Below are 25,170 nucleotides of genomic sequence, written 5' to 3' on the forward strand. Positions count from 1 at the left end.
AGGGATCGGCTTTGGTGAAGCAGCGTTAGCAGCGTTACTGTTGGGTTTAGTTTGCGAGGTAATACTAATGGTGTCGGGCTGTCTGTTGCCGGTACTGTTGTTATTGCTGTCGGCCGCGCGTCCCACCGACGGTGCACGCGGTCCGGCCGGCGGATGGGGGAAACTTTCTACAAAATTTCGCAGGCTCATTTGGTCCGTGGTGGCGGGCCGCTGGCGGCGCTTGCGACGCATGAAGGTACCACCGCGGGCCAGCGGCGACAGTGTCTTCGAGGGTAGGGTGAAGAATTTCTCATGCTTAGACACTTTGCGTTCATACTCACTGCTGAATGTCGAATCGGACACGCTGGTCATCTGTTTCTGGTACTCCAGTGCCTTCTTGCCGCTCCAGTCGAGCAGGTCACGGTCGGCCTCTGCAGGAGAGAAGGAGAGAAGGTGGTGAGCAAAGCGTGATTAGTGATACATTTTATAAAACCTTTATTGAATATTAGAAACGACCCATGTTTATCAAGTATGATTCGCTTATGACTTAAAATAAAAAGAAAATTACGTTCATTGCCGACATGACCTACGGAGATGTTAGGCCAAGAAGAAGGGAAGCAGCAGATTCAGGTTGCATTGTTATAAGACGATTTAAAAAGGATGACTACGAGATTGGTACTGGTGTGTATCGACTAGCATCTTGTTTTTTTTTTTTTTTTTTTTATTCATGAGGGACGGCCAGGCCGTATTGCTTACAATAAACTTAAAATTAGTATACTCCTTTCCTCTTTGCTGGGAGACATTTCCTTCTCCGAGCTGTGAAAGGGCACCTTATCCCGGGTGTGCTCGGTTGAGCATCTTGTTCTAATGCACCAAAAAAAAAAAAAAAAAAAAAAAAAATAAGCTTTGTGACATGCACCACAACAGGACGAGTCATACGGATACTCTCGGTTTGAGTACTAGTTTTTTCTAAAATCACGCCGGCTATCGAATGGCTTACTAGACTTGCCGATACCACGTAGTTGGATCATCAGTCAGTCCTCACTGTGGAGGTACGGATAGGATTTGAATCCCGGTCCTGCCGTGTGAAGACCGCCGCAGCTGTCGGCTTTACCACTGAGCCACCCCATCGTTCAACTACAGTACTGGAAAAAATATATCATACGCGCAAAGTAAAAATGCACTTTGAGGAGTATTTTCTTTATTTCTTCAGATAAAAACCATGTTTTATTCGGAAGAATTATAGTAATTTCATTAAAGTTTTAAGTGTTGCAGAGAAAAATATTAAAAATAGCTTTATATGCATACAAGAAGTTCTTATAGCCAACAGTTGGTTTTTAAGCATGGACAAAACAAATCATACGCTAACAAAAACACTTTTTCTTGCCGTGATAATTAACTAACGTTCTGGCAGCACTGTAAAACTAGCAGCCCTGTGGCTTTTTTGACAGTTCTTTTACTGAAAAGATAGTGGATCAAAATATTCCGTGATGTGAAAAGTGTAAAATGTCAGGAAAACAAATTTCGCTCAATGTGAGAAATCTGGTTATAAGCGATCGCAACAAAGGAATTGCTTTCCGGAAAATTGCTGAATAGTATTCGATTTCTATTGGAGCTGTGCTACATATCTGGAAAAAAACACGAAACCTTTGGAATTGTGCGCAACTTATCTGGACAAGAACGTCATCGCGTAACGACCCGTCGTGATGATGCGAGAATAATTCGGATGGCGAAGCAAAACCCTAAGTTGTCTTCCAGGGAAATAGAGGAAACGATGAATCTGGATGTCGATCGTCGTACTATACGCCGGCGCCTCAACGAGGGTGGTTTGAAAAGTTGTTTGGCATCGAAGCGCCCTTTCATAAGCGTGCAAAACAAACGGAAGAGATGGGAATTGGCCAACAAGTATGCCGGGATGTTCATAGACTTTGGAAAAGCGTTTTGTGGAGCGAAAAGAGCAAGTATGAGCTGTTTGGACAAAACTTAAGGAACTATACATTCAGAAGACGGTAAAGCATGGAGGGGGAAACATTATGGTTTGGAGATCGTTTGGGAGTCGGAAGTTTGGTGAATATCAAGGGGATTATGACCGCAGATGTGTATATTAACTTGTTGAATGAAAATTTGGAGGTTTCACTATTGAATACTGGCCTAGAAACAAATTACATTTTTCAACAAAACAACGACCCCAAACATACGTCCAAAAAAAAAAAAACTGCGTTCTTCAAATCTAACCGAATTAAGGCGCTCGAATGGCCACCCCAATCTCCCGACTTGAATCCGATAGAGAATTTGTGGTGTTATTTGGACGATAAAGTTGGACAAAACATCGATCTCCAACCAAGACGACTATTTTGATGTTTTGAAAACAGCGTGGGAGAAAATTGATCCAGAATATCTACGGACTCTCTTTGAAAGTATGCCCCGTCCATTGGAAGCGGTGCTGAAGGCAAAGGGTGATCATACCAAATAATACCAAAAGGAGATATTTGATATGCACATAACTTGTGAATTAAAAATCTGGTGTATGATTTATTTTGTCCATGCCGATCCGCATCCTTTCCTGAAAGATAGCATATATTTAGAAAGTCATGCGTAATTCTAATAACTTCACTTCTACAACATTATTGCTTGATAAGAGGGCAAATACTTTCTTAAAGATAGCATTGTTGTAACTATTACATTGAAGATAATATTGAGCTTGTAGAAAGAATAGTTAAAGCGTATGAATTATTTTGTCCAGTACTGTACGTGATGGTAGTAAATCTCGTAAGCGATTAGATGGCCTACATGTCCTGACGATCAACATAAATGGCCAAACAAGAAATACTTTAATCCAGACTTTTGTGACTGCTTTCATGAGAACAACAGTAAAAATCGTGTACTTCGTGGTACAAAGAAAACAATCTTTTTATAGTAAACTTTAAGCTAAGAATGCATCACATAGGAAAAAAAAGACTAGATTTGCTGAGCTAATCATCTCTTATTAAATTTATTTATGTCGTGTGTTTAGTTCATGCATATCTCCCTGTGCAGCACATTTATTTCTGCTCTTTCATACAGCTCCACAAATCTTATGAACGTCTCTAGATACGTTCAAAATCATTCACAACATCTGATTCAGCATAATTTGTTCTTTACCCTAGTGAGTTTCTGGACAAGATCCAAGAAAAGCGCAGGCTGCTAGTGAGTATGTGACCCTCGTTCAAAATGCTCTGATCCTGTTCGCGAAACAGCATCTTGCGATCGTTCAAGAGTCCTAAGTGTTTGATGACCGTTGACCACTCATCAAAGTCGTCTCCCACTCGAACTCGTATGAATTCTATCATCTACTAATGCCTCAAGGTAATAAAGCAATTTATTGGATATGAGAATTATTAAACAATTTTACATTAAGAATACGGTATTCGTGTACACTCCAGCATTGACATCATTCAATACTGTAGTACACCACACGAAGGTTCGACCACACATCATTTAGAGTATGCTGAGACCGAACATCCGGGCATCAACAGTTGACGTTTGGAATTGAAGCTGACAGATCCATCTCCATTGGGCGCTAATTAATTCATCAACCTAAGCCAAAAATAATTAACCAGCACCTATCCAACAACATTGTCCGAACCGGATCATCTCCAATTTCTGGCTTTGCTCGGTGTGTTCACTCGGGAACCAAACAATTTGGGAGATTTTTGAAAGATAATTTCACTCCATCCCTCTGGCTGGGCGGCAATGGACCGCAGCCAAACGCTTCCCATTCCTTCCGTTTGCCGATGATAATATCAATTGATGATAAATTTGTGACTCAACGCTTCATTAGATCGCACCCCGCGAATCTGCGCAGGGTAGCGGTGAGCCTGCGATGCCGCGACACCGACGCGATCTGTCAAAGCTGTCTGTCCGTCTGTCCAGGTTCCAGGCCCATTGTAAAGCGCGGAGAGCACGTGGGTAACGCGAAAGATGAAGCATACGTTAGGGTTGAAGCGATTAGACACTTCTGCCGCGTGTGTGCTTTTTTTTTGTCTTTCGCAGCACACTGACCGGACGCGGCAGTGCGTTCTCTCGGTTCTGTGTTGAGCTAATTAGGAGGAAAAGGCAACTGGTTCGTCCGAAAACGTTTAGACCAACCCAGCGCGAAAGGAAATCAGATTGCCGCGACAATGTAGCGGCCGTCCCTGCTGAAGCCGAAAGCGCAATTTGTGGATGTGAACGGCGCGCGGTTTTGGTGTTATCGTCTGTCAATCAAAAGTTATCGATCAATTTATTTTCCTTATCATCTGCGGTTAGGTGGAACCTTTACGCCGCGTTCGACGCGGCATTGTGTTTCTATTGACGGATTTTTTTATTCTCGCTCTCTTTTTCGTAGATTTTTTTAAACTGGAGTGTAAAGAGTGAAGCAAGAGTTCTTCGGGCATCGTCGAAACGCCGTCCATGGGCGGGTGTAGTAGGAACGGTGAGTGATGAAAGACCGAATGACAAACGACATGGAGAAGAAATTGGGTGCGCGACCGCACGATTTGGTAATTTGACGGTTTGGTGTGGCCTTCCTGCACCTGGGAAAGGGTGTAGGCGGATGAAGGGCTTGTTGCTCCGCTGTGCCGTTTGAGCTTTCCGCTAGAAAATTGATAGCCTTCAAGACAATCGAACCATCGCACTAGTCGAGGATCACGCTAAGGAACCACCAGGTAGTTCATAGCCAACAATGTATACAAACCAGTTGGTCACGATACATGATTCTATGCGTATAGCAATCATCATCATCATGCTTTATACCATCCAAAACTCATTCAATCCGGAAAGTGTTTTACATATTCCACTTCCCCAAGATGAATGGTATTGATTCTCTTCTTTCTTATGGTGCCTCCGGTCGGCTACCGATCCACTTTTTTCGGCGAGAACGATCACGACGATCGCCTGTCGTATTAAACATTTTCCGAAGCATCAAAATTGTCCGTTCATTCATGGGTCACGCCATGCTTCAAGAGCCTGTCTGTCATACCAATGCGACATTTTCACTCTGTTTACCCTTGCGTAGTCAAATAAGAATGATTTATCGATCGTTCTCACTTTCGTCTCGCCCGTTTCATAAATGCCGCTTTAGAGTGAAAGGCGGTACTTTTATGTTTTTCTCGGTGACAGATTCGGACTTGGTGGGATGGAAAGGGGGTTTTGATTCAATTATTTGGAAAAGAAATCATCAATGTCAACACTAGTAACAAAAGCTGGTGAATGTGTGATGAGATACACTTTAAGAAATCAATTCAACGAAGAGTATGAGAAAATGCTGATAAGAACCAAAAAGTAACGATCAAACATTAAACATATGGCACAAACTAATGATAATCAAAAACGATTGCTTATTATGTTAAAAACATTGTTATTGGTATTATCAAATTAGAGACAAGTCGTAAGGATAACTTCTCCAATCCTGCAAATACGAAGCATTCTTCAAAAAAATTGCTAATTTGCAACCTTCCAGACAGTCATTGATGACTATAAAATATATTATTTCAACTGAGTTTTGCTCCGTTTTGGCTACGGAACGATTTGATAAATTCCTCCATTGCTTGTGTTTTGTCCAGGACAAATTTATTAGTCACTGCTGAAATCAGTAACATCAAAAGTGTATTCGTCGCAAACTCTTTTAGACGCTCAATCGCAATTGTTTGAAACTTTATAAGGTTCCCAACGCCCTGTCATTTGAGAGGGGCCAAGAAGAAAAGGACAGATAAGAAGGATCAGAAAAGGGCAGGACGAGCCTGCCCCGGGATCATCTAGTGAACGATCGAGTCAGTCGAAAACCAATCACGAGCGGATAAATATTGGAAAAAATCTAATACAAGCGCGCGCGAACAGCGGACTCATATTTTGGTTTTGGTTTTATTTCTAAGGGCTTACCAATAAAATAAGCTACACAGAAAAAGCTAAAGAAGCCGCGTCTCGTTTAAACAGCAGTGATTATCCTACGGTTGACTTCGGCTTTGACATGAAGGATGAGTTTTCTAGAATAAAGTCCATATTGTCCTGTACTATAAATCACACTTCACAGTTAAGACGAATGCTTTGACCCCTTGATGAAGCCAAGACTATGAAGCCACAACTAATTGCTTTAATGTCTTTTGACGAAATGATGATGATAAGTCCCATCTGACAAAATCCCAACAAAATGATGATGATAAGTCCCGTTTGAGAAGGACGAAAATTACCGTTGTATACAATTTAAGCTCAAATCATGATTCAACAAAAGTAAACGGAATGCAAAATCATGAAATAATATCACGATTTTGTATCTCTCCAGACAAACCCTAGTAACACTAAAGCAATAAACCGCGCTACTTTACCAGAGTCCTACAATTCCCTTTTAGTAGTCGACACCTCCATGCGAGAGGACATGAAGAAAATTCCCAATGATCGGCGCTGGAGGACAGTTCCCTGCATTTTTGTGGATAAGAATGGTCATCCAAATCCTCAATAGTACTACAGAGACGGATCCTCTTCGGAGGCGGGCACGGGCTTCGGTGTATTTAGGACATGCACCGAAGCCTTCCACAAGCTTGGACAGCCATGCTCTATATACTCTATATACATGCTCTATATGTATGTAGCTGAGCTGGCTGCTATTTTTTATGCACTGCTCATTATAAGCGCGAACCCTCCGGAGCAGTATTTTATATTTACTGATAGCCTCAGCACTGTCGAACAACTGAAATCGGTCGATGCATTAAAGAGCTCTGATTACTTTATACAAAAAATACTGAATATTCTAAGCTCTTTGTTCAATAAAGCTTTCAGAATATCGCTTACATGGCTGCCTGCTCCTTGCGGGATCTCCGACAATGAAAAAGCAGACGTCTCGGCCAAACGAGGTGCCCCCGATGGCAGCATTGTTGAGAGGTCGATTCCCCCTCACGAGTTTCTTCGCACCCCACAACAACTGTGCATGGCCCGCTGACAGAGCATGTGGGATGAACACGAACTCGGGAGGTTCCTGCACTCCATCTCCTCACAGGTTTTCCTGCGGTCCTGGTTGCACGGGGTCCCGGTGCGTTTATTTGCATGATGTCGAGACTTATGTCGAACCATTATGCGATGAATGCACATCTTCAACGTTTAGGTAGCGCCGACTCCAAGGTTTGTAGCTGTAACAACGCATATCACGACATTGACCACATCCTCTGGTCATGTGTGGAGTACGATGCGGTTAGACCCGAACTCTTAGCAGCCGTTCGGGCATCAGGAAGGTCTCCGGCGGTGCCGATGCGCGATAGCCTGCGACAGAAGGACTACGAATATGCGCGGATTCTGGTTGACTTCGCCAAAGAGATGGCCGGTCGCTATTTGGGCCCCAGAATCGATAAAAGTTGGTTTAGGAGATATGAGGTCGTAACTGGCGACCTTGTCGATGGCGGAATTTCTGGTATTGTTTCTGCAGTAAACTTACAAGGTTATTGTGGCTGTCGGCTCAAAACGTAAGTTTGTTGGCGTCAGGGTCGCCAGCGACAACATTTGATTACTAAACCAATTGAATTAGGTTTGGATGACGTGTATTTGTGACTGGCGGCTTTAATGTTGGCGGAATGCGTGAGTTAGATGGTACTGTAGCTTCACAAAGTTGTAGAGGCTTTCGGACACGTGCGTTCTGCCGATGGTGGGACCGCCAGCCATAACATCCAAATGCTGGCAACTATGGTGTGGTGAACACCAAGGAATATCCACAACAAAGGGGGTTTTCTTGGGGGCCAGTTGTTAGTCTCCATGGCACGATACTCCAAAGAGGCGCCAATCCCTTAGCAGACATAGAGAGGACAATTTTGGAACCATACCTGGCAGTAACAACATCCACAACCGAGCTCACCCGGGATAAGGTGCACTTGAATTGAGGGAGAAGAAAATGTCTACCTTCCAAATAGGATATCTTCTTCTTGGCTTAACGACCTCTAAGGTCATGCCAGGCATCGACACCACCACCATACACCACCGGACCGGCCCCCAAATAGGATATAAATTTAATTAATTGTTAAGCTAGATATAAGATTAGATTTTAAGGTATACGGCCTGGCCGTCATTACGATATAAAAAATGTAATGGGAAAGCGGTAGCATTGCAGGATATCTCCTAGGATCAATCTACTATTTCAACTAGTGTCCGCAACATTAGTATCCCCTTTCTATTGATTGGTAGCGGCTTACCAGTTTTCGGGACACAACTGTCCCATGCATATGGCCAGCACCACTGATACCAGTATGGTTATCGAGTGCTACCTTCTGGAACAGAAAATACTAATATGCCTGATTGTGGCCACGTACAAACGCCAAAGTAAGAACGTCCGAAGTAAGGAAAGGTTGGCGGGACATGCCTTATCCTACGATAGTTAAGGTATAGTTTTATAAACATATCTTCAATTGCAGTCGACTGTTTCGGCCATAGTTGATTCTAATCAATTGATAATGCTGCAATATTTTGCCTGCACTCAAAAAGCTAGTACAAGAGACGATGGACAGTGATGTGAATATTAAAGGGATTCGCCAGAATCTAATCTAATTTCTTAATGCATACGTGACGATAGTAACCACCGAAATAATTATGCAGTAAACGTCATCCCTACTTACTGTAAACGTTGCACAGAAGCTCAAAAATGTCGTTCCGTCCGAACTGAGTGGCAATGTGAAGAGCCGTGTACCCCTGAAAATAAAATACACCGTAGAGAGGAAATTGAAATTAGAACGATATAATTAGAGTTAAATTGATCTCACACCGCCAAGCGCATCCCAGGCCAGGCCGGTGTAATTGATTTGTTACACCGCTCTGATAACCATGAAACCTACGAAACACACAACCGACGCGGAACCGTTGCAGGTTCGAGGTTCGGTAGGTACGGTGGGTACGATGAGCGACACTTTAAAGATTAAGTTTGCAGTTTTGAATTAACAACCCTAGCGCAGGATTTGTCAACGAGACAGAGGGGGGGTACTTTTGGAAACTTTGACTGACAGATGACAAAAGTTGCTCCGGCGAATTTCACACAGGCCCAATTTATGCTGAGCGCAACGCTGATTGTGTTGAGCAACGTCGAGCAACAAAAAGCATAATTATTATTCCAACCACCGGCAAAGCACTCGCCCGAAAGGGGGTGTGTGGTAGACAAAAATACACGAAGCTTTGGAAGAGCAAAAACCTAACAATAAAAGTCTGCATAAAAACATGCACCACTCCTGATGGATTCCGGTTATATTCCATAGACAGGCACATTTTCTGGCAAGTGAATGCGGTGTCCCGGATGCAGGATGCAGGACACACTGCCACTCCGGATCATGTTCCTGTCGGACTGCCATTTGCCGTTCTAGAGACAGCAGTTAACAGGGAAAACTTTCACGTGAATTACCACGGTTAAATCGATCGTAGAAGAAGTGGTGGTAGCAATAAAATAAATATAAAAAAATCACCATCACGCGGATAGTGCGCCATCAGAATCAGGAAGGAAAAGTTCAATACACACAACACCGTCGTCATATTCAGCACCCGTCGTTTTGCTTCGTTTCGCATCCGCTGTAAACATCAACATATGCATCAAATGTTTATAATGTTGTCACGTATCCTTTGATAAGCGGAACTGATCTCCGTTTTTTCCGTTTTTTTTTTTCACGACCCTTTGGTTTTGGAACTGCTCAATTTCGCTTGGTGTATTTTTTCATATTTCCGCTCGAAAACGGTGTTGTTCTCTCTAACCCCTTTTCTCGAGTGCTCCGTGCTTGTCGTTTTTCGCGCTCGCGTGGTCCTGTGTGTGTGTGTGTTTTTTTCCTGTTGGTTACTTTATCATTTTATTCCATTTTAATTTCGGAACGCGTCGGTATTTTCTCACCCGGCCGGATCCTGTTGCCTGTTTCTGGTGACGGCTGGGTGACCGAAGATTGGCTGCCGCTGCTGCCATGGTACGAAATTAAAAACTTTAAAAATGGGTACAGCACGCAAGCAAGAAAAGGGGTCGGCCGTGTAGGTTCCAACGGATGAAAGGGTGCGTGCGGTACGCTTGCAATCCTTGTTCCAATCAACGTGGAGCTATTGAAACATTTCGGAAACACATTTTCACACAGCGTTAGCGAAGAGGAAGCTTTATTGCACAATGACGGCCGGGCACATGTGTGTGATGATATGGATTTGTAGATTTTCTTTAAATTCGTTTCGTTGTGACATCGACCACGATATTGGGCGTTGCGTTGTGCAAACGGTTCAGGATGTGTTACGGATTTATTGATCTTTTCTGAGCAAAAGTGTCGCATACGGGCGGTTGAATCCATATTCAATAAGACGCATTATGGAGGTTAATGCGGTGTGAAAATATATTGGCAATTTATTCTCTTTCTTCGTGTTTCCCATTTTCCTCCTATACTGTTATAACCGATTGTCTTGAAAACAAATTAGAAATTAGTTAAAAATTGTTTCAAAAACAGATTGACAGTATGAATAAGCTCCAAATACGTACACTATAGTACAGAAAGCCCTCTACTAGAAAGCCACTCAAACCATTAGTAAAAACATTGTCCTCGGTTCGGACAATCGAATGAAAAATGATACATCTAACATTGTACAGCAATTAGCGGCAATGTCTTGGGTTAAATTATAATGAAATCTTAAATTTCAAATCGATTGCCCGGTCCGGTCATGTCCACATGTTCCGACCCAGTACAGGCTTGCAGTTTCGGGCCCGGACAAGATTGCGGAAAACCGATACCGATACATAATACACCGGTTTACGTGTCGAAGCAATCGAGCCCAATCCGTTCTCAGGCATCAAGAAGACCGTTTTCCACGTCCGATCTCAGAGTCCTGTAGTTCCACAAAGAAGAAACCATTATGTCTTGGTGAGCTCGCCATCCGGAGGCCTTGGTTCAAGATCTTGCCATTATCATTAAAAGATGAGGACGACGGTTTTTGCGGTTCGGTAGGCGATGCCAGTTCTACCCACGCATTCGCTCTTTGACTCTCCGTACGGAAACAGCACATTAATGTGCCAACCGTCATGACCATAGTCTCGCCTCGAAGCCGAGAGACTCTTCCGTTCACTGCAAGGGTTTGAGGAATCTCCTTCGTACACCTATCGGGTTTAGTAGATTTATCTAAACAGATTATTCATCAAACCGGTTGGTCAGTGAACTGCAGTGAACCGCAACGCGGCACCTCCGTCGGTCGGCACGTTCGGAATGCTCTACAAACATAAATAAATAAACTCCAACATCAATTGAATCGCTTTTCCGAATGTTTCCATCCGGCTTCCGGCCGCTCCCACGCTGACCGTGCCCTTCGCACATCGGTTGGGAACATTTGCCGTATGTGAAGACATGCATACAACAGGACTTTCTCTCACCTTTTCTTCGAACCATTTTCATCAGCAGACATGTTTACCAGCGTCCGCGTAAACAACCGACCGCTTGCCTTCCTGGTCTGGTCCGAGTCGCTCCCTTTTTGTGATCGTTGGCCTTTTTGATTTGACCCAACACTTTCACCTAACCTCCAATGCTCCCTTTATGTCACATACCAACCCATACATACACCTTCGTGCAGAATCATGAAGATAGAGTGATCCTGGCGCACTTTTCTCCACCCTCGAACGCAGCACTATTTTCACCATCGCCAACCACCGAACACCATCGTAGAGAAGCAAACTACCCAGCTTCTGCCGTGGAGCAAACACCGGCCAGCGTCAGTCCGTGATGATGGCTGTTCTTGTTGGATGTTGGCAAACAAATTCATCTAACCGTAGATTTACATGAGGATTCCGTTCCCGGGTCCTTTTAACCCTCGCAACTACTTTCATTTCGATTCACTCTCACTGCACAACCCGCGAGGGGCGGCTAAAGGGAACGAGCCAGGCTTTCCGTTATAATAAATGAAATATTTTATGTATGTATGTATCACCCACAACACTATTTGCATTGTAGTGTACACAACCGGATGCTTACGGAGGGGGCGGGGGGGGGGGGGGAATGGGGTTACCGAGCAGAATCAAGTATCAAGTGACAAAATGGGAAATGAAAATTTCCAATCAAAAAGCTTCACTTTTACGACATGAGCGAGCGCCTTTGATGAGTGCTGGTCGTAAAACAGGTTCGCTACTACCATACCAACTCCATTTGCAGGAGGAAAAGCTTGGCCGGTTCGATTGCGTAGCGTGTTTACCTTTACTTGTGCTTGGGAACAGATTGGTTTACTCAGCAAACAACACCAACACGAGAAAGCAACGCTCGGCGGATAGAGAGTGTCGTACAGTACAATGTTTAATATGAAATTGTCTCCGTGTTTGGCATGGTGTACATTTGGACATATTGCAATGCTGGTAATTGAATGAGAACAGTTAAAGAATAATTACTATCGGAGAAGCTTATTGCAGGATCAATAAAGATAATTAGAAGGTTCGTATTTTACAAGCAGCCATTTTTGCTTCATATAGTAGTAGATAGAAAATAAACTAAATAATCTTTTCGTTTGCATCAACCACTTGCCAAAAAGGTAATTGAATAATATTGCCTCTGGCAGGTTTGCATTCCTCCAGGATGTCCCCAAAAAAAAACCCGATTTACTGTAGGCACGTTTCCATCGATGACACAACAAACGTCGCAGAGCAGAGAGGCCAATGGAAAGTGAAAAAAAAAGAATTGAACCTCCTTGCCATTTTCAGCCCACGGGCTTTTGGCGTTAACCTCACCACACAACTGTTGGATGTGTGTAGTACCGTTTGCTTGCTTGTTTTGTTCGTGTGTGGCAATCATGTAAAATGTAAACCAACAATGAACTGTAGCGTAGTAGGGTCAGGCTCGCGGGGCGGTTTTTTGGAACACACGTTCGACAGAGAGTACGTTATGAGACAGCACCGGGAGAAAAAAAAGAATCGTGCTGCACATGGGAGCTACACAGTTATGAAACTTTGTGGTAGGTAAAATAGTAGCATGCTACCAACGCGGTTTACGTTTTTGTCCTTTGTTGGTTGTGGGCTGGCGCAGTTCCAGTCAGCCGGAACCCTGAAGGATTCTCCGTCAACCAGATCTGGATGGGAAACTGCCAAACGGAATGCGCCTAGTAGTCTCATGAAGCTTACCCCAATCGGGGGCGTTTCTGAAAGCAAACGATAAAATGAAATTGTCCTTCGATTGGGTACCTGCTGCTGAACCGACTGAGCGAATTATGCTACTCGTCCTGTGCTGTGTTCTACGATCACTCTCTGCCTGCTTTGCATGTTTATATTTATTTCTTTCTTCGCTTTACCGGACACGATCGTTGCCTTTTTTTTTTCGAAGTGGATGTCAAAATGCGCGAAAAAATACAAACAGTAAGCCCGAGCGAAAGGACATATACTGTGAGGCCCGAGACGATGCGATCATCGGCTCCGCCTGCCCGTAAACCATCGCTACTATCAGATTGATATTGAATTATTTGGTCACGACTTTACCACCGACCAAGCGCACGGCTACGGACTGTGAACAAAAATTGCAAATCCATACTCTGGCAGCTTTACCTGTGTACCGTGGGATATGCGGGATGTCGAAATTAAGATTCCACTATAGAGGCAAATAATTAAACAATTTTATTCTACAAATTAGTTTTTAATTCTATCCATCCCGTACGAAAACGCTTTAGCATACAGCATACATTTGATGCTGGTCGGTCGCCCAGGGCGTACCATTGAAGGAAAGTAACATTATGCGAGCGTATTTCAGTACATTGGGCATAGCGGCTGCTCGGTATGTTCGAAATCCGTTTGTGGATAGTACCAATAAGTACATAAACAATAGTTTACATGACCTCACCTCTGGAAGATGCACTGCTCCCACACTGGAGTGGTGCTGCTTTCACAGCGTTGTTCAGTTAAACGTTCTTTCATAAACATGCAAAATGCATATTCGAAGGTCATGCGGTTTGCGTTTCCCGCGAAGACAGAAAGAATGCTAGAATGCGATACTATGCAGCTGATCTTCGGCCGTTGAATGTAGACGCGTACCGAGGTGCCGTAGCCCGTGGTCGCTAACATGCATACATAAACTGTCTGTTCCGTGTGGATCCGAGGGGGGGGGGGGGGGGACGTTTGCGTAATCGTTTTCTAGCGCCAACACAGCTAGACCTGCTAGGCTGGCAAAATATTAGTGTAACATCGTGTCCAAGACTGGACCCCGGGGCACACCGATGCCGTCGCGTAATGGATAGCAGTCAGAGCAATAAAAAAATATTAATATGCATGCATAATTTTTCACTGCCATTCAAATTAGTCGCACATAAACAATTAAGATGATGTGTATGTGTAAGTGTATGTGGGTATGTTTGCATTTTCCGCGACGGTAGCCGGTGGCATCGATGGCACATATACTGGAAGGCTTTACACTCACACGCACTAGAAGGGTCCGCCGGTGTGCCATCTGCATGGAAGTGCCTCTTCTCTACCGGCGTTCAGACCGGTGTATTTTGCCGTAAACGTATACCGTACACTCTGGCAATCATAAACAGCCAAGACGATGGTGGCATGGACGCATGGTGTAAACAATAGCGAAAAAAGAAACCATTATTTAGCGCGAAACATTATGTGTGAAACATTACAAACTTATTGCACTGCTCAGTTATGACAAGACAAACAACGGTTCACTAACCTATGCGCTGGCGAATCAATGTAACCCTTTAACGAATAGTTGAAGAAATATTTTGATTCACTGGTTAGATGTTTCTTCACATATTTATTTACATATTCATAATTTCGAAAAATTAGTAAAACTGGTTCATTTGAGTGAATGAACGCTTCAGTCTCCTACCAAACGGTCACTTTTCATTGAATGTTTAAATTTATCATGCTTTGCTACGATCGTCACATGACGGAGAAACCAACAAGCTCTAGCCCACCAACGGACACATGCAGGCCACAGCACAACACAAATACCCAACGTTGAGCGGGATTTATCATTAACCTTCGTCGTAGGGATATAAATAAAACCGATAGTCGTCCGCCCAAACAAACGGTAGGCGGATTGATGAATGGAAGCTTTGATTTCCTGACGGTCAGTCCTGCTGTATCCGCTGTGGTCGGACCCGAACCAGTTCATCAAGCTTACGTTATCGAACGCGCAGGATCTTCCGTCTGCATATCAAATGTTTATGATTTGACAAGAGAATAAAACCTAAAATCAACACCGCCCGACCGATCCTCGAAGGGACATGGCGGGGCCATGGCGGCCTGCTTTTTAGTGTGTGTTGCGCTTATCTTTGTTTCCTCGCTCCCAGGCAAACGCTTCCTTTCGTTCCGAAATTATCTACGAAGGGTGAGGCATCTAAAGCGATAGCGCAGCAGAAACCTGCTCTATTTAAAGCGATCGTTGTTTTTATCGGCTTTTTTGTTCTGTCGTGTTGTTCCCCATCCATGGTTGCGCGTGCTTTCTGTTTGTTTTCCCTGTGTCGCTAGAAAGCGATACTTGGAGGGCAGCGTTCGACTAATTAAAGCAAATGTCTTTTATACAGTTCCGTTAATGAAATTATAAAAACTAATTAGCGCTAGGGTAGCAGCATTTTCCTGCACAAGAGGTAGAGCTTTTTCGGTGCTAGTTATCTTGTTTTTGGTTGTTGTTTCGTTGTTGCTTCCAAACTTTCTTACTTGTTGCCAGATGTCCTACGAAAAGCAGGGAATTCACGAAGAAAAAAACAAAACAAACTGCCCACTGCGACAAGGCGTTAGCTGCGCGTTCTTTTCACCTCCAACCTATTCAAAACACACACGCAGATACTTCCGAACTTCATCAAACAAAATGCCACTGAAAAAAAAGCAGACATTCAACGTTTAAAACCGATGCTCTCCCGATATCCGCTCCCATCAACGGTGAAGAGTAGCAAATTAACGGCTAGCTCTACCGCATTTTATTTCTTGCTTTAATGGTTGGGCTTCTGGCAAATGAAACGGGGCAAAACAAGACAAGAGCCACCCAAAGCTATTTCACTTTGAGCATAACATAATTGCTCGTTGCTTCTCGATCACGGCATAGATTATCACGTTCGTACCGAAGCCGAACGGCAATAAAATTTAAATATTGCTGATGAATGTTCTTCGTCGCTTATCGTAGAGTAAAGGAGTCTCTCGCGACACAATTTCGGCTGATCACTTACCCCGTTCTGATGCAACCCAAAGATCGTTGGCCGGATTGTTGGATTGGAAGGACATAAAATGAAAGAAAACATAGTGGAACATTAGAAACTACATACTGCTACATGCAGTTACAGGCTACTGTATTACGTTCTACATACCGTTCTGGCGTTGACATCAGCTTTCAGTTTACCGGCAACCAGCTTCACCACGTCTTCATTGCCGTGCTTTGCTGCCCAGTGTAGTGCGGTCTGTATGATTAAATGTGGGATTAAATAAAAATATTCCGTTAATATGCTAAACAATCAATAGGAAAAAAGTCGAAAAAAAATTTTATGAGCCCAACAAACGCACGAGAATGATGATAAGATTAATTTAATGATAAAAACATGTAGAGAGTGTTTGTGTGTTTCATTACAATTTCGATACGATCTGGGCATCAGCTCATAGAGTGTTGCGCTTGATCGTGATACCTGTATCACGCTCGCAAGCTAAACGCCCATACATCGCGTTCACGCTTCCACGTTGATGATGGAAAGATGTGTAACAATTCCGATAGCGACGGACCGATGCTTCTGGGTCATTAAAATGTATAAGATCAGTTCGGTTCGGTGTTGAAATTATCCTACACTTGCGTGTAAGTAGCTTGTGCCGTGCCAAGTAAGTCTCAGGTCGGGATGAACGATGCAGGAAAAAAAAACCGGCGGTCTTTCTTCAAACGTGTGAGACGATTATAAATTCGTATATTTACCAAACACCAATTATGGTTACACTTGTTTGTACGCCGGAAACACATGTTCTGTGCAAACGGTTGCCCCAAAAACCCAAGAGCAGGAGGCGAATGAATTGTGCGTGTGATTTTGCTTTACTGCATATTAAATCCAGCAACGGCGAAGCGAGATCTACACGGTTAGGTGTTATCAAATATCAATCAAAAGTTTTAGCACATGTTTCACCACTATTAGCGAATGATGCGAGCGTGCCGGAACGTCATAAATCCTTCACCGCGAATCAGCTAAAATGTTTGGCTAAACTAGGGCATGTTTGGCATGAAGGAGCCTTTTCCAGGGCTCATGTTGTGTTCCTAGTGAGAATGGAGCTGCAACAGTCGATAGCAGCACAGCCCAAACTGATCATAAGACGATCTTGTTATCGACACAGGTGGATCAACAGATGTTTTCACTTCAAAATTCTAAACCACTTCCTTCCCGTTAAATCTAACCAAACTAACAGCGATCAAACCCCAGCGGATGCATCCGGCATTAAGAGAGGCCACGCTTGCAGACCGATGCCGCAGATGCAGTAGGATGGGCGGCATAAATTATCGACATTAGTGGATAAATTGTGGCAAAAACTCATCCAGCTCGTAAATAGCCGGAGGTATAATTTTGTTTTCGCAACCAACACAGCTGTTGGCAACTGGTGGTGCAACTTACATTTTGATATTTGAGAACCTTAACTTCCACAAATACCACATAACAGAAATATTAGAAAAGGATGACATGAAAAAGGATAAATTAAAAATAAAATGAGCCACCTCTTCAAGTAAACTAAATCTTAAAAGTTAATGAAATAACTGATTTAATGTAAAATATATTTTGCCTCGAAGAACATGGCTCATGGGAAAATCAATCAAACAATTAAACGTAACGGTTCTGATACTTAAAACGCGGAACGCATGATTGTTTCTCAATCAAGGCCTAACATTAGGGCACGACTTTGACTTCGACGTGACAAAAGCTCACGAATAACAATGATATCATACGTGACGAACGTGTTCTGCGTGAATAGATAAAAAAATCTACTTCCACTTGACTTTTTACTTGAAGTAGTTTCAGTTTAGAGTTTTCTTTGCTAACAGTTGAGGTGCTAATTATGATCGAAAACTTATTTTGAAGGTGTTTGATTAACATGATGTCAAAACGCAGTGCAAATTAGTTCAAATGAAATGTTAGTCGGTCAGTTTCTTCCTAGCACATGAGGCAAATGCGGTATTTAAATGAAATTCAATTAAGTAATCTAGAATCACGTAGCTAAGCAAAATTAGAATGTCATGCTAGAGTACAGGCAGTGGTGGTGTGCCCGTTTTGTGCACCGATTTACAGCGTCGTTGGAGGTTACGGCGGAGGTTTGCTTTCGAGAAAAGAACGAATTCGCTCAAGAACCTCAACCCGCAGCAATAACAACAATAATGATGGCAATTATGGGACGCGATAAAAATCACTTCCAGCGCACATATAAAATGTTAAATAGCTTCGCTTTGCGTGCTATCCTTCGCGATCATACAAGGCAACTGAACGAGTGAGGCTTCTGCATATACGAAGCATGGGTTTGCCTTCTTGCAATGAACTGCTACAGAGCCAGCCACATCCCATTTGACGATGCTCGATGCCTTCGTACCCGGGCCGCGGAATGGGAATGAACAAAAAAAGGGGGTAAATAAATGCCACCAGAATACATATAAAAAGCGTGACCACGTGAATCCACAGGCCTGCCAACACGCATAAGCGAAAGGATTTGAGATGGTAAGCAAATAAACACTGCAGAAGCAGAAGAAAGAATAAAAAAAAAAAAACACGCAACAAAACAATCCTCCTGACGGGGTGAAAAATATTTATGCTCTCTCGCACATGGCGGACGACGACGATGGCTCGTGGATGGGCCAAGTGTACCTTTACAGATTTTCGGTTACTTAAAGTTAGCTTTAGCAAAGAAAATTGGACCAAAATCCGATTTTTGGATAAAAATATTTAGGGACAAGTTTACGGCCGGTGCCGGACTTTCCGCGACGCCATATGATTAATGTCTCGGCCGCAGCTCTGGCCCAAGACACGCTTGTGGTTCCTTCTCCAATCTCCTCTACCGGCATTGGATGCTGAAAGGGGAAAGGAAAAAAAGAGCGAGAAAGGGCGGAGCGCATGGCTCCATTATGCTGCGACTGGATCTACTCGTGGTTCTACCGTGCGCGCGCACGCTGTTCCTTCCGGAAGAAGGAAAAACGTTATTCATCTCTGACCGTTGATCCACGATTATCCAACATTAACACAGCCCCCCAAAACCGGGCAAACAATCAGCCATCGACCAACTCGCCCCGGTCCTAACTGGACTGCGCCTCCGGGTAGTTGGCATCAGGGTTTTTAATGTGTGTTCGGTTGTTTGCCTCCGGGTTCGAAAAGGCTTCTGGCGACGTTAGGAATGTGGCTGCCTTTGCATTGTCGACTGTCTCATCCGATTTTTGCGATTCACATCACAGCGCTGAAAGCCAATACCTGGTCGGTAGGGAAGCCAGGGGGGGGGGGAGCAGAAGCGTGTGAAGGGGGAATTTTAGTGGGAGTAGAAAGACGAGGTAGCGAAATTTTGCAATTGAAATTGAAGTTACACGATGCGATGGCGCCAGCGTGCAACAACAGTAGTGATGGCGGTAGCTAGTAGCACCATTCGACTCGGGACGGGGACAACAGCTTGCCACACTGTCCGCTGTCGCAGCAGAAGAAGCAACGGTCCGTTCTTGGCCCAGCGAAGAACAGGCGGGCTCCATCGTGTTTACCAATGGGAAAATAAATGAAAATAAAATCGCACCCCACAGAGGTAAAGCAACATTTCAAAACGACGTTGGTGGCGTTGGTCCTCGTGGTGGGATTTTTAGTCAAGGATCGCTGTTTTTTTTGTTGTTTCTTTTATTTTCAAGGATACGAATGCTTGAAGAGGCTTCGCCGAGCACTACCTGTATAATATTTTCATCGGATGTGTGGGCAGAAAAGTAGACTGCATCTGCGATAAAAAAATGTCGGAATGATGCGTGATTGATAATTAAGTTAGCGCTGATGGACAATTGACTGCAAATATAAAAAGAAAGATGAATAAGTTGATTTTCAAATCGTAGAGAACAATTGATTTCAACCTCGTGAAAATAAATAAAACCAGCACTCTAATTGGGAGGCTTGTTGATGTTATCAGGATTTCTTTCCAACGCACAGGATCACATTAAAAACAACGGATAACTACAAAAAAGGCAAATCAACACCTCCTCCGCCAATCATAGTTTCAATATTGGCATAAAGAAGAGTGTTAAATTAAACAACAAGCATCATACAACACGTTTGTTGATTAGAATAGCCAAGGTGACGGTTGAAGCAGCAGCCACAAGTCGAACGGATTGGTATATGTACGAGTCGCCGAATGGCTGTCGGTGATTTGTACAAAAATTAATATTACAACAAATGATAACATATTGCCGGATGCATGATGACGACGGAGTTTCCCTATCCGTGCTCCGTACGCAAAAAGCGGGCAGCGAATCGAAAGTGAACGCAACATCTTTTTTGCATTGGCGCTGAATAGAAACGTTTATTTTTCGTCGAAGACATAATTTATGTTTATTAGCGAAAAATCTGTTCAAAGTCGTGTATTGTTGTCTCAATCTCGATGCCGCCGAAGATGGCTGAATGGTTTGGGTTTTACCGTGTGTGTGTTAACATTACACTTGATGCTTAGAGAAGGCTAAAACGCGGTTGCCAGCCTTACAGAGCGCGCTACTTTCCCTAGCAAAGAAAATCGGTACCGAAGAGGTGGTGAGACTCCAAAAAAAAAAACAAAAAAAAACTGGAGTAGATAAAGAAGCATCGAATGCGACGTGTACACAAACACAAGCCGCGACAACAAGGACAACGGCGGCATCATGTTCGTTTTTGGGAAGATGTGTGCTCCTGCGGGAGCATAAAAGATGCTATCAAGATTTGTATTCAAATTGCATCGATGTTGCAAGAGCGGCTGGAAGCAGCAGGCGGGTTCTAGGGTCTTTGAGGGTGTCGTTTTCCCATCGAGTTGGTTTGCTATTTCGGGCAAGCGAGGTAAAGGGGAAAGCAGTCCCGAACGTTGCATTTTTGGCCATAACAACCCGTACGTGTAACTCCGGTGGTGGTGCTACATTTTTTTGTTCCGACTTGCGTTAACCATCGCCGTCGATCGGGCCTGAAATCGGATGCGTTTCTGTTTTGCGACGATTCGGAAATCAATTTGTTTTGCTGTAAGTTTTTCTCTTCATCAACATCCCCTCACTGAGCATCGGAGATGTGTCACTATTCGATTCAGAATACACGTGTTTTTGCCTTTTCTGTGAGGGTTTTTTTTTGAGCTGATTCGATCTTCTGCATGTTTGTTACGCGTTGAGCAACTCAAAACATTATTGATGGCTTATTCATCGTGTGAGAAATTGGACAATGTGTTATATATACGTCAAAATGAATTTGAAAAATGAAAAAAATGAATGCTGATCAATAAAAAGGAACGTTTTTTAAGTAAGCAAACAATAAAACTGCGATAATACGCAATGAAAAGTGTATAAATCCTGGATAAATCTCGTTAATACGCTAACATAATATGACTAAATCACTGCAAAACGATCCTACTCGACTAATCTCATTCCTGAGCTTAGCATCCATGAAACACTAAATGTCACTTTAATTCTTTCTTTCCTTTTCAATAAAATCTTTTTCGTATCACCTTTACGATAATCGAAGAACCGCTCGATATCTCCACAGTTATAAAAGCACAAAAGCTGATATTCGATCCGGCTGTGAATCACACCGCACCGGAGTGTTTTATTTTAGCCGTTGGCTTAAGGATCTCTTTCACCGGCCAAAGAGTAACGATCGAAATGTCATTGTTTACCGTACACCGCAGCTGGTCGCGGTGGCTTTTATTTTAAAGTTTGTGAGCGTTTTTTTTTCGAACCTTAAAAAACCGAGAAAAAAAGTATCCCGCAAGGACCCGGAGGTGTTGGACCCGTGCTCCAAAAAGGTGCTGAATGAGCAGTTTTGCCGTTTGGGTGACCCACGACACACGAATGGACGAAAGACAGCGCGACGGCAGTTACCGAAAGGTGGTGACGTATTTGTTATTTATTTATTTTATTTTTTCACAGAAGCAGGACACAATTTTAAATATTCCCAGCAAAACATAACTTTTCAACGCGTTTGTGTAGCAAAGTATTCCGAATGCGTGTGCAGGTTTGCTGTCTTTTTGTGTGTGCCAGCAACGATCGGTTGCGAAAGGATGCGCGAAATATTTCCTTTGTGTCTTTGTGGCTCCGGGTGCATATTCTGCCCGCCTGCCTCGGTTTGGAGGTTTTGGAAGACGACGATCGACTCGCGGCCGGCGACACATTTTACCCGTACGCCCGGGTGTGTATTGGGTTATTTATTTGACTCCATTTGCTGGACGAAATGAGACGAAAATTGCCACCAAAAATTATGGTGGAGTATCCATTCGGTCGGCTAAATGCTTCCAAACGTTCCAGCACTGCCCGTTCCAGACTTTGTAACACCGTTGCATGGAGGGTCGAACCGATAGGGCCGGGGTAGATGGATCGGAATTTCGGAGATAATCGATTTCCAAAACCTTTCCACTAGTGAAGATTGCACACTATGCAAACGAAGTACATTTCTTTGGCGGAAGAAAGCACCAGGAAGCGGGAGGTGCGCTTAATGTCCTTTCGGTGAATCGGGCAATATACACATGCACACAGCCGGCTCGTGAACCAAATTCTTGCCTTCAACAAGGATTCAACACGGGAGTCAAGAAATGACTTAACAAAGAAAGAAAAAATGTTATGGACTGGCATTATCATCGCGTATCAGCGGGGCTGCCTTCTTTTTGCGGAAAAGTGCACACAAAAAAAAAAATCGTCATGCAGCATGGGAGCATGCTTTTTTTTTTCTTTCTTCGATTCTCGAGAGTTTTCATTCTTCGCTGCCACTAGGGCTCACGTTTCGTTAGTAAGGGGCAACATACTGCGTGAGCGTTTTGCGTAAATGCTGTGTGAGTTGTTACTCAGCAAGAAAGAAATGAATTGCATGGTGTGTGTGTATGTGTGCGGTTCTTCGGCGGAGAGCATTCGGCACGGGAAAGGGTAGGTTTACGAGAAAGCAAAAAACGAAATTATGCTCCCGTTTTATCAAAATTTGTATCTACAAGCAATTTATTATCAGTGCAGTAAAAACGGTCACTGTGTAACTGCGGTACAAGCAAAACACAGTACGGCAGAATGCAGAAAAACCTGCCCAGACAGTTTCCATCGGCGAAGCGGTTTGCAATCGCGCTATGGCTGGGAAAACAATAAGTTCTCCCCGTCAGCTTGTGGCTGACCGTCCGGTGGTGGTGGTGGTGGTGGTGGGACCTGTAGTTTATGTTCGGCTACCCTTGATGCAGATCGTTGGAACTTGGGTTTCTTCATCTGGCCACTCGATCGAACCATAGTTTACTCTGCAATGGTCAGAGACACAGGGCTTGATGAGAGCGTGGTTTGAGCACAGAATTGACCACCACATCGTTCAACTCACTCGGGGACTGTACTGTACCAGGGACGGAGTAGGGATGTGCCGTAGCTTCCACTTACGATCGTAATGCACCTCCAGTCTTTCGATAGGCAAAAAATAACGCACAGCTCTTCTATGGGAGAGCACACACATACAACAAAAAAACCGCGCAAAGGATGTGAGGAAAGCGCAAACCAGATTATTGATAGAGATCAGCGAATCGTAATAAGGATCGTTTTTCTGTCGCTACGTGCAGACGCTTTCCCACCGCATCCCGTGCCGCTTCATGTTCGATGATAGTTTTATAGCATGAAAATGAAATCAAATAAACTAAATACTCACATACTACACACCACAACGATGAGGCGAGCAAACCGAGAGTGATGGTGCCGTGGACGGCGGTTACCCAAGGTTGCCGAGGATGGTACGGGGGATGTGCGCAGAATGATTCGGTGTTTCGGGACGTCCGTATCAGCAGCAGTATCGATTTCCAGATTCATCAGATTTATGATCGGTACGAATCGGAAAACACACATACACGGTGGGGGTAGCAGGTCGTTTGGGATGTTCCGATGAGGGCAGCAGCAGGGCATGGAGCATGGAATGAAGAGAAAGGATAAAATATAAATTTAATAATTTATTCCATCATACATGCATTCGTTTAGGGTTATGCGTTTGCGCCGTTTTATGCTGTTTGGCATCGCGCATACGTTTCCTGTTTCCTGTTGTTTACTGTTTAAACGGACGCGATGTACGATTACGGTTGGCGCCGCGCAAAGCGCGGTTTGCGAAACGGCATTGGCACCATCCTCAACACTGTCCGGGCGTATTAACGAAATGAGCCAACGTTTAATTTATTTAAACTATAACACTTGATTTATGGTGCGAAAGGAGAACATGTTGTGATAGTGGATTGAAAACAAAAACGATTCAATACAATAAATAATGCGCCCCGTTTGGGGTTTAGTTCTTTAAACCTAAATTCCCATTACCTTCAGAGGAAGAAACAATGTGTTTTTCGCGCATTTTCTCGTAAAACAAAATTTCACAAACTTTTACTTGTAATAGTTAAATGGTTTTTGGGCAAGTGCTACGAATCCAGAATATGTCTAATTATGCTTACTTAGCATAACGCTACGATCGCTCGCACGATCAAATCAGCAAAGTCGCATTGCGCTTAGTACACAGCAAATAAAAGGAATTCAGCATAGAATTGGCACCACCTTCCGCACATCCAAACCTACACACGATTCCGTGCTGGATTGTATGCTTTTGGGCTGTTGTGAGCAGACAACGGGTTGGTTTTGTATGGAACGATCGCCACAATGTTTACATCCATTTCGTGGCTAAGCAGAATGTCTCAATTTCCAAAACAATCTCGTCTTTATTCCCGTCCACGTATCCTGGGAAGGTTGGGCTGGATCGTGCTTCGTGCGAATCGAATCCACGAGCCCGGGTGCCGATCTTTGCATCCGATTCGTTGCTCCTCTCACGACGATTAGCTCGCAAACGGTACGGGTTTGCATCTCGATATCAGCCAAGCAACGACAATTTGAGCACGAGATGACAATACACACCGGACCGCTACTGCTGCCGCCAAGGAGCGCCGGAACGATTCTTTAATTTGGCATTGTCCGTACCGATCGATCTCTACCGATCGCCCATGCACATAGCCGGGACCAGTGCAGTACGGGAGCCGGTTGGCTGTGTGTGGCGTTACTCGAAAAGTTTTGCTTTATTTAGATCTTCAGTCGAGCCTGGATTCTAGCC

The 25,170-nt window shown here is 43.8% G+C and overlaps 2 protein-coding genes across 2 annotated transcripts in view; one reads left to right on the forward strand and one right to left on the reverse strand.

Moving 5' to 3' along the window:
- Positions 1-25,170, forward strand: part of LOC126563180 (selenoprotein F) — an 805,869-nt gene that overhangs the window by 740,127 nt on the left and 40,572 nt on the right. The window lies entirely within an intron of this gene.
- The window catches only part of LOC126563603 (ankyrin repeat domain-containing protein SOWAHC), a 99,483-nt gene that overhangs the window by 13,428 nt on the left and 60,885 nt on the right, over positions 1-25,170 (reverse strand). The window contains exons 7-10 of the mRNA XM_050220247.1: positions 16,246-16,335; positions 16,108-16,113; positions 8,589-8,661; positions 321-410 (exon numbers count right to left, since the gene is read on the reverse strand). Coding sequence (XP_050076204.1) covers positions 321-410; positions 8,589-8,661; positions 16,108-16,113; positions 16,246-16,335 — 259 coding nt within the window. The remainder of the gene's footprint in view (positions 1-320; positions 411-8,588; positions 8,662-16,107; positions 16,114-16,245; positions 16,336-25,170) is intronic.

Source organism: Anopheles maculipalpis, chromosome 3RL, assembly GCF_943734695.1.
Source record: "Anopheles maculipalpis chromosome 3RL, idAnoMacuDA_375_x, whole genome shotgun sequence".
Taxonomy (NCBI): Eukaryota; Metazoa; Arthropoda; class Insecta; order Diptera; family Culicidae; genus Anopheles; species Anopheles maculipalpis.